General features: G+C 31.9%; 1 protein-coding gene across 3 annotated transcripts in view; it reads right to left on the bottom strand.

Moving 5' to 3' along the window:
* Positions 1-234: 234 nt before the first annotated feature.
* The window catches only part of LOC100877518 (angiogenic factor with G patch and FHA domains 1), a 36,567-nt gene continuing 25,742 nt past the window's right edge, over positions 235-11,059 (bottom strand). For all 3 annotated transcript variants that reach the window (XM_012289559.2, XM_012289561.2, XM_012289558.2), the window contains exon 9: positions 235-733. In XM_012289559.2, coding sequence (XP_012144949.1) covers positions 593-733 — 141 coding nt within the window. In that variant the 3' untranslated portion in view covers positions 235-592. The remainder of the gene's footprint in view (positions 734-11,059) is intronic.

Here is an 11,059-nt window from a genome sequence, read left to right as displayed (position 1 = left end):
ATTTTTCATACAAAATGGTTGATCACTAATCATACCAATGACCTATTCCGAAACACATACAAAATGACACGATTTGAAATTATCATAAAATAGCAACTACCTACTACAAATTTAAGATTAAAATTCTACTAACTATACACAAATCTTTGTTTAAAACTGTCGTATACAAAATTCCCATAGTTACATCACTATCGTTACTCCAGAAGTATCAAGGTACAAATTAAAAGTCCATCATTTCAATTTCAGATCATTTAATTATTTCATTCATCAACATTAATCTATATAAAAATAGTTGATAGGCAATAAAACAGTTACATAATATTTAATACATAAATAAATATTCAACTGTAAATTTGTATCCTACATGAAGTAGTCGTTAGTTCTGTAATGAGCATAATTCCGTATATTACTATTGATTAAATTCCTCTTTTATGTACAATTCTCTATTATTTTGCAAAATTACTCCTTCCAGCGAGAGAACGTAACTTCCTTCGCTCCGTATGACGCATTATAGAAAATATGTGCGATTGCAAAGTGAACATATATAATTTTTATCCTTTCAAGATAAATATTCAGAGTATAATTATTTCGCTTAGTCGGTTATTTCTTTGTAACGTTGCTGGGTCTTTCGCCATAAAGCCTGCTTCTTTTCCGTGGTTGAATCTAGCTCGATTGTAGGAAATTCACTCGTTGCACCGAGACCGGTTTTGCTTGGATTATTCGTCAATGATACCTGCAACCATAAATGAATACGATTTGAAGAATATGTATATACTTTTTGTTTAAAGTATCGTTCCTTTCATGTTTTACAAGCACGAATTAATTCAATGCCTTTCACAGCACGTTCTCCTCATTACGGTCTTAAATTAGAATATTTCGACACTTTGAAATTAGTGCGATCGAGAAGTTGGAAATAGAGGATTTGATAGTTTGGGAGGAGAGGAATTTGGAGATTTGAGAATTTGAAGTAGTGGAAATTAGGAAATATAGATATTTGGGGAGTTAGGAGTTTGGGAGGTAGAGAGTTGGGGGATATAGAGATTTGGGGATTTAAGTATGTAGTAATTATCAAGTTTGGAAATATAGAGATTTGGGGATTTAAGAGTGTGGTAATGTGTAGTTTGGAAATATAGGGATTTGGGTATTTGAGAATTTGGGGTTTTGGTAATTTTGAAATATAGATATTTGGGGAGTTAGAAGTTTGGGAAATATAGGAATTTGGTGATTTAAGAATGTGGTAATTATCAAGTTTGGAAATATAGGGTTTGGGGATATGAGAATTTGGGGCTTTGATAATTTTGAAATATAGACATTTGGGGATTTAGAAGTTTGGAAAATAGAGAGTTGGGAAATATAGACATTTGGGAATTTAGAAGTTTTGAAAGAAGAGAGCTGGGTAATATAGGGATTTGGGATTTAAGAATGTGGTAATTATCAAGTTTGGAAATAGGGGGATTTGGGGATTTGGAGCTTTGATAATTTTGAAATATAGATATTTGGGGATTTAGAAGTTTGGAAAGTAGAGAGTTGGGAAATATAGGGATTTGGGGATATAAGAATGTGGAACTTATCAAGTTTGGAAATATAGAGATTTGGGATTTAAGAGTGTGGTAATTATCAAGTTTGGAAATGTAGGGATTTGAGGATTTGAATATTTGGTCAGATAGAAATTTGGAAATCTAAGAATTTGGCAATTAGAAATTTTTTGAATTTTGAATTTTAGGGATTTGAAAATATGGGGTTTTAAAAATTTGTAAATATAGATATTTGGAAAGTAAAGAGTTTGAGAATATAAACATTTGGAAATTTCATTAATTAAACATCATCTATTTCACAATTTCTGGATATGGGATAGAAAATTGATCAACTCTATTTAACAAATGTCAATATTTTTAGATTTTTAAATTTTGAAAATTCAGAAATTAAGAATTAAGAAGTTCTAACATAATTGGTACTCCAGTTTTTCAAATTTCAAAGAATAATATTCAATAAAGTGCAATTATTCTTCAGTATTTCGAACCAAACGTATTCGGAATTAATTTTCCGCCATTATTCAAAATGACGCCATATTGGCGGGCAATTCAATTTCGTTTTAATCGCAATCCTACTAACATTCTTCATTATATTAATATAACACAGTATCAAGTTAATTAAAATACATTTGTAATCGTGTCAGAAAGAGTACAATAGCTAATAGAAGGAATACAAATATTAATAATAAATCGCCGCTAAATGTTCACTGAGATCAAAGAGAACATTACGACGTATTACGAACATATTAAAATTAAGTACATCTACAATTTATAATGTATGTAAAAAGCTTTTGAAAACAAATTTGCTGAAGATATATCTTACATCCCATATATGGAATATTCCATATATAAGATACATCTTATATCTCATATATCTTATATAAGATATATCTCATATATGGAATATTTTCACATATTCCAAAGAATTAGTTCTGCTATCTATTTTCTGTAAATATTTTGCAAAAAATTATAATTCAACAATTCTACTTTTTTTTATATTATTTTTGCTTTTCTATATTATTATAAATTAAAACTACTAGTCTCTGATTATAGATTTTATTTAGAAGGTGTACGAAAGATGCAGTTATGGGGATAAATTACCCCTTCATTTATCTCAACCATTTAGAATGCAATGTAAGAAGATATGCACGACATAATAAATAAAACGCGAAGACATAATAAATAAAATTATTTATAAATAAATTTATCGCAAGTTAACATATTATGAAATGATCTTGGTATCTAAAGAACAAATTTTTTTGACAAAGTAAAGAAATTTCGACGGGTTTATATCTACGAACGGTACACAAGAAACGTGAAAAATATTCGTGAAGATCGAATGGGCGGGCACCCTTTTATCGAGGGAGGGTTACTTTAAGTTTGGAGTCTGAACCACCGGGCAGAACACCCTCTCCCGAGCCGTATTTGGGCCAAGTGGCCTCCCCCTAAGTCTGGCTTGTAAATGAGGCCCTATCTACCGTCGTCGACACTTGACTTACTTGGTTGAAAGGAAAAGAGACGAAAAGGAAAGAATGGAAAGAGGGTGCAGAAAAAAAAGGAAACACGAAGATAGGATTCCGTGCACCAGCCGGGAACACGAAAACAAGGTACGATCTAGCTGGAGATAAAAATATCAAGGAAATGCATTTCTTCGTTGCCTCGGGAGAAACTCGCGAAAAATGCGATAAAATTTATAAATAAAGCCTGGATAATACGGTGTAAACGTTTAGCAAAAATTTATCGTCTGGAATGCTTCGAAATAAAAAGATTCCTTTTCTTTTTATTTCGATTTAACCCTGTGTGCGCTTGAGTTACTTCTGCTGCTTTATACGTCGCTTGTTCACACATGTCGTGACAAATACATGCATAATGTATTGTACAATACATAATACAAATGATAAAATATAAACAGAGTCTTTTAGAATATTAAATTAATTATATTAAATTAAATTGGAATATGAAGTAGATGTATGAGTATGTTTGACTATTTTTTATTATAAGAGTTATGGGGGTTAATTAACCCTTCTAGTGTACTCATCACAACTATTTAACAATTCTTCCTTTTTTATATTATTTTTGCTCTTCTATATTATTGTAAAATGTACTAGTACCTCTGATTATAGTTTTTTATTTACGTGTATGAAAGATGACAGTTATGGGAGTAAACTACCCCTTCATTCATCACAACCATTTAACATTTTTTTTATATTTTATGTAGAAATTTTATAACAATAAATTATACAATAAATGTTGAAATAAATTAAACGACAAATTATGTAATAAATTATACAATATTTAATATAAAAACTTATACTATAAATAATAATAAATAACCGATTAGTATATAAGTGATAAATTATTATATAAATAATAAAGTATTATTATTTATTGTTACTTAACAATTATTCTTTATATTATTTACATGCAATAAATTAAAAATTTATTACAACTATAAAATATACTTCTATTTAATCATTTTAAATAAAAATGAAATGAAACAACGAAATGAATCACAAGATATTAACTCATTGTTCATCACTGAAAATCGAAAGGAATTTCTATCGGTTAACAAAAATCGAGAAGCATGTTGTTTAAATAAACATTATTGAACGTCCAAGTATGATAAAATCGTAAGAAATTTCGACGAGTTTGCAGAGGAACGAACAGCCGAGGAAATCTCGAGATGTCTTTTATAACGTTCCTTTGCCCGCTTCTTGTATCTTAAAAGAACGTCGTTTTATAAGTTTTAAGTGGCTGCAAAATGTGACACAGCGAATGGTTTTCAGGCTTCAAACGAGTCGAGTGTTCTTACTTTCGCCTACGTGGAATTCGCTAAGCAGCAGAGATAACTCATTAAGGAAACGACAAGGTAAGCCACGACGAAATGTATAATAATTAACACAGAATCGTGAGAAGTATCGGGTCGCTGCATCGATTCTTGCAAGAATGTCTCGCTAAGGGCATACCGTTTTAATTTTCACGGAATTTTTTAAAAAGACGTTTCTTGTAGATTGAAATCAAGGTTGAAGAGGGTTACTCAAGTTACTTCCCAAATTTTTCAAATTTTTATCACCTTGGGGATTCAAAAAAATTCCAAGGTCCCAAGTTCTTAAATTTCTAAAATTTCAAGGTCTCAAGTTCTCAAGTTTCTAAATTTTCAAGGTTCCAAGTTCCCAAATTTGAAAATTTTCAAGGTTCCAAATTCTCAAATTACCAAAATTCTAAAACTCTAAATATTCCAAAAAATTCCAAGCTCTCAAAAGTTCTAAAATTCCAAAATATTCCAAAGTCCCAAGTTCTCAAATTCCCAAAATACCAAAACCCCAAATTCTCAAATTTTCAAAATTCCAAAATTCCAAATTTCCAAATTTCCAGAACTCCAAAATCCCAAATTCTCACATTTCCAGAACTCCAAAATTCCAAATTCTCAAATTTTCAGAACTCCAAAATCCCAAATTCTCAAATTTTCAGAACTCCAAAATCCCAAATTCTCAAATTTCCAGAACTCCAAAATCCCAAATTCTCAAATTTCCAAAATTCCAAAACTCCAAATTCTCAAATTTCCAAAATTCCAAAATCCCAAATTCTCAAATTTTCAGAACTCCAAAATCCCAAATTCTCACATTTCCAGAACTCCAAAATTCCAAATTCTCAAATTTTCAGAACTCCAAAATCCCAAATTCTCAAATTTTCAGAACTCCAAAATCCCAAATTCTCAAATTTCCAGAACTCCAAAATCCCAAATTCCCAAATTTCCAAAATTCCAAAACTCCAAATTCTCAAATTTCCAAAATTCCAAAATCCCAAATTCTCAAATTTTCAGAACTCCAAAATCCCAAATTCTCACATTTCCAGAACTCCAAAATCCCAAATTCTCAAATTTCCAAAATTCCAAAACCCCAAATTCTCAAATTTCCAAAATTCTAAGACCCCAGAAATTCCAAAAAATTCCAAGGTCTCAAGTTCGCAAATTGCCAAAAATCCCAAGGTCCCAAGTTCCCAAGTTCCCAAGTTTCCAAATTCCCCAAATCCCAGAAATTCCAAATCCCCAAAATCCCAGAAATTCCAAATCCCCAAAATCCCAAAATCCTAGAAATTCCAAAACCCCAAATTCTCAAATTTCCAAAATTCCAAAATCCCAAGTACTCAAATTTCCAAAAACCCTCAATTCCAGATACCCAAAATACAAGAATGCCCTAAAGTCCCAAAATCTCTAAGTTCCATAAACTCCAATGCAAGGTCCAAAGTCTATCACCCACAAAATCCCCCAAAAAGTACTAAAATGTACCATCTAAAAAATCATCCAAAAAGTATTAAAATCTGTCACCTAAAAATTCACCTAAAAACTTCCAAAGTCTATCACCTACAAACTGACACTAAAATTAACCCAGTTTGTAACTCTCCTCCAGACGATCGTATTTCTACCTGGCATCACTCATCCGCCGAAAGCTGTGTAGAAAGAAGGAATGAACGACAGTGACGACAGTGAATTCGCAAAAAAAGAGTGTCAGAGGGTAGGTCATGAAAGAAAGACGAGAAGGGATCATGATCGGGAGACAGACACGTTATCATGTCGCGTAAAATGAGCGCTCGTTACTCGATTGACGAGCTCGCGAGACGTTCAGGAGCAAAACGGCTCGACTCGAGTTTCGCTTTCTCGCTCGACGATGATGGCGATGATACATTCGTCTGGTCTGTCTAGACTACTTATACACGAGACATGTCCAGGAAATAAGTTTGATTTCACTAACAGGAATTAATGAAGAAATATAGAAGAATTTCTATAGGTACAATATTAATTAAATTTGATGGAAATTTGGCTTAGAAGAATCAATCTCTAAGGATCAACTTCCAAACTTTTCAAACTTTTATGTTTCAATTGTTCAGGTTTTAATTTTCAACTTTTTAGTGTTCGATTTATTAATTATTTTGTGTTGGAATTGTTCAATTTTTCTATTCTTAATTGTTCAATTTTTCGATATCTTAACGTTCAATTTCTCAATTTTACAATTTTGCAATTATCAACTCATAACTGCTCAATTTTTTGATTATTTAACTTTTCAATTCTTCAATTCTCCAATTATTTATTTTTTCAATTCTTCATTGTTTCAATATTTCAAGTTTTCAGTTCCACCATTTTTCAATTTTTCAATTCTTCAATTTTACAAGTTTTCAATTCTTCCATTTTTTCAATTTTTCAAGTTTTCAATTCCACCATTTTTCAATTTTTCCATTCGTCAATTTTTCAAGTTTTCAATTCTTCCATTTTTCAATTTTTCAAGTTTTCAATTCCACCATTTTTCAATTTTTCCATTCGTCAATTTTTCAAGTTTCAATTCTTCCATTTTTTCAATTTTTCAAGTTTTCAATTCCACCATTTTTCAAGTTTTCAATTCCACCATTTTTCAATTTTTCAATTCCACCATTTTTTCAATTTCCATTTTTCCAATTTTCAAGTATTTAATTTTTCAATTTTTTAATTCAAGCTTTCAAATCCTCAGCTTTCAATGTCCAATTTCAAGTTTCTTATTTTTCAATTTTTCAATTATTCAATTCTTATATTAATCAATTTTTCAATTTCTCAGTATTTCTGATGTGTTTGAAATTTGACGACAAATCTAGTTGTTAATTTTGAAACTGATTTAAGTCCATTCTTGATAAGAAGCTATTGTTTGCTTAATAACTAGCATTATTTTAATCAAAATGGTAAAATTAACTCTCTTAGATACACTCCAGAATTGTATCCACATTGGTATCTTATATGTTTAATTTCATCGAAGCACAAACTCTTAAATGTCACAAATTAAACATAAATAGACTTAGATCACTTCCAAAATAAATGCCTTATACGTAAGATAATTATCAATCCTCCGTTGAATGCATAATCGTTCACGAACCGTCCATAAAGCAAAGAATTTTCAGATCTAGCAACCGCAATATCTGGGTCGCGAGATTCGAACGATGATCAATCAAACTCGACGGAAATAATTGAATGATCGAACGTCTATGCATGGCGATGCAAGACTGGCTCGGTTTAGCCATCGATTCATATCTGTCTGGCTTATGCATAAGAAAACGTGCATACGTACGTACGCTCGATCGTTCTACCGACACTTTTAAATCCGTTTTTAATAAGTAATCCGGGTCTCGTTGTCTCGACCATCTGTCCCATCGTGATAACTTTATGATAGCAGCTGTGATAACTTTAGATTCGAATGGTCGATGTACCGTGTCTTGATTAAAAGATTGAATCGGGAGAATTAACTCTGATGGCCGTTCAATATGTCCTCTTGTAAATTTTCGAACATCTGGGTCTAGTTATGTGCCTCGAATTATTCAGAACTTGGTAATTATTTTCAAAGGATTTTGGTTACCTTGAAAATTGAAATATTATATAATTATTCAAGTTTTAGATTTTTATGGTATATTTTTTAGTTTTGAAATTTTTTAAATTTTCAAATCAAGTTTTTACAAATTTTTGAGTGTTTACATTTTTGAATGTATAAATTTTAAAATGTACAAACTTGAAATTATTTCTATCCAGAAATTATGGTATTTCTAAATAAGCAAATAATAAATATGTTTAATAAATATGACATACACTGTAAGTGTACATACATGTCATATGTAAAATAAGGTAAACTAAAAATAAAAACATAAAATGTCAAGAAAATTGGAAAATGGTGGCAAAAGGTTGTCATATGAGTGTTAACACGACCGCTAGAAAAGCATTAAAATTTTTCGAACGAGATTTAACGACGAACCAACAGAGAAACTAATTCTGTTAGAGACAACGTCCCGCCGCGAAGATTAATTATCTTCGTGACATAAATCAAGTGAAATTTATTTGCAAGGTACGTTCAACGAGTGAAAGAAAGAAACGAACTGTTCTCGTTAAACAAACAAAAAGAAAAAATAACTGTAACATTGGAATTTATTTCCGGGACATAAATCTATATAGCGTAAGTGCACAATAACTAATAACGGTACCCATTTTATGAATGTGCTTCGAGCAGAGGAGCATTTGAATACCTGATTTCCATTTTCTGTAGCAAATATGCACACTCGGAGATTTCTACGTTTCAACATTCTGTCGGCGGAATATTTCTAATTTTGCAGCTGTCAAATTTTATGAAATGAACATTTTTCAATTTAAAAATTTGAAAAGTTGACAACTTTTTATTTTGAAGTTGACATATGTTATGAATTGAAAATTTAACTTTAAAATTTGCTGTGTTAAGAATTTCTGAATTTTTAAAGTCTCTTGAAAATTTTGCAGCTGACATATTTTATGAAATGAACATTTTTTAATTGAGAAATCTGGAATGTTGACGATTTTTTATTTTGAAGTTGACAAATGTTATGAATTAAAAATTTAACTTCAAAATTTGCTGGGTTAAGAATTCTGAATTTTTAAATATTGTCTCTTAAAAATTTTGCAGCTGACATTTTATGAAATGAACATTTTTTAATTTAGAAGTCTGGAATATTGACGATTTTTTATTTTGAAGTTGACAAATATTATGAATTCCAAATTTGTCTAACTCCAAATCCCACAATTTATTATATCTTCAAATTAATCAAATTCGAAAATATCAGTATTTAAACTTCTGAACACTTAGTATTTAAATTTGTGAACAAAAAAAAGTACAGTGCACAAAAATTTCGTAATCTGAAATGTTAATTCAAACGGCGTTAAAAGCTGTAACTTCGATAGTGAAAAATGTCGGTCAAAGAACACCGCAATCGTTCGTTTGACAAAAAATTTTCGCGCCAAGTCGCACGACAAAGCAACTTGTTAACGAGCCTGTTCACGAGGGACAAAACAATCGCGAGACGGTCCTATTCATAGCTTCAATGTCGAGCGTGCAAAAGCATCGCGCGCTCGGTTGCGAAAGTGGCCATAAAACGAACAATAAACTGTTGAACCGGTGGCGAGGAAACGCGAAAACCGATGCTCTGTGCCAAGGCGGGAACTAAAAGGCTGGAAAATAGGCAAATGGGCCAAGCTGCTGGTTGAATGAATGACACGGCCAAACTGAGCCAATGTGATCACCAATTAGACCATGTGATATAACCCATAGTGTTTTACGTACACTACACATATTTTATTATTCACGTTTTTTAGCTTGTATTCAGGATTAAGTGATTTATTGTTATTTTGAATGGTATATGGATCTTGGGAGGTTGGGATTTTGGGAAGAGGGCATTTAGGGATAAGAAAAGGTGGAGATTTAAAAATTTGGAAATTTTGAGATTTGGGGATTTGAGGATTTGTGGGTTTGGGGATTTGAGAATTTGAGAAATTGGGAATTTAGAGATTTGGGGATTTAGGGGCTTGGAGATTTAGGGATTTGAAGGTTTAGGGATTTGAGAATTTTGGGATTTGGAGATTTTGGGATTTGGAGATTTTGGGATTTGGAGATATTGGGATTTGGAGATTTTAGGATTTGGAGATTTTGGGATTTAGAGATTTAGGGATTTGAGAATATTGGGATTTGGAGATTTAGAGATTTGGTTATTTAGGGATTTGGAAATTTAGAGATTTGGAGATTTAGGCATTTGAACATATACAGATTTGAAAATTTAGAAATTTGAGAATTTTGGGATTTGGAGATTTAGAGATTTAGAGATTTGAAGATTTGGAGATTTAGAGATTTTGAGACTTAGAGCTTTAAGGATTTAGGAATTTGCGAGTCTAGGGATTTGGTAATTTGGAGATTTGAAATTTAGAGTTTAGAGATATAACATCTACATATTTGGAATTTGGTAATTTCAGAAATTGAAATTTTAATACTTGTAAATCTCAAAACTAAACACTTCAACACTTAGCACTGTGATAATTAGAAATTTTGAAACTTGGTACTCTAAGAATTTGGAAATTTTCAAAACTTGAGAATATGTGAATTTAAAAATCTAGAAACATGATAATTTCCAAATTCTGTAACTTGCAAAAGTGAGATCAATAAAATTCCCTCGCGTTATATTGCTGAACATTTTATCAGAACGAATCATATTGTCTCGCGTTATATGGCCACGCGTTATATAACATTCTATCAAAATGAATTGAAAAACTCGATAATCATCAAAAATTGAAAAAAAATGTCCAATAAGCAAATAAAAAATTAAACAAATGAAAAATGTCTGAACGATATCCCGATATTGATAATAATATCCGAATAATCATAGATTCCGTGGCTAAAAGTAAAAAAGCACAGGGCGTGAAAAGGCCGGGTAGCAAAGAACCGTCGCGACAGAGGGAAACACCAGGAACGTTTATCTCACAGGTACACAGAGCCGAGAGGAGGCGAGGTGGTTCGCAGAGTCGAGGCTGGCAGACATAGTGGCGGCGTTGTAAACGAGCAAAGTTTCGAACCCAATATGCTGTCTCCGTGGAGCCCATATTCAACCTGTCAAGGTGCGGTGCACGTGCGTTCGCGAGTTGCTTCCCGGCGTGCCAGACGGGCAAACCGGGACAAACTTTCGAACTGGCACAGACCGTCTGGCACCCTACCACCACTGTCGGC

The sequence above is a fragment of the Megachile rotundata genome, chromosome 10 (genome assembly GCF_050947335.1).
Source record: "Megachile rotundata isolate GNS110a chromosome 10, iyMegRotu1, whole genome shotgun sequence".
NCBI classification, from domain to species: domain Eukaryota; kingdom Metazoa; phylum Arthropoda; class Insecta; order Hymenoptera; family Megachilidae; genus Megachile; species Megachile rotundata.
Note: the sequence above shows the minus strand (reverse complement) of the source record. Positions and strands in the feature narration are given on the sequence as shown.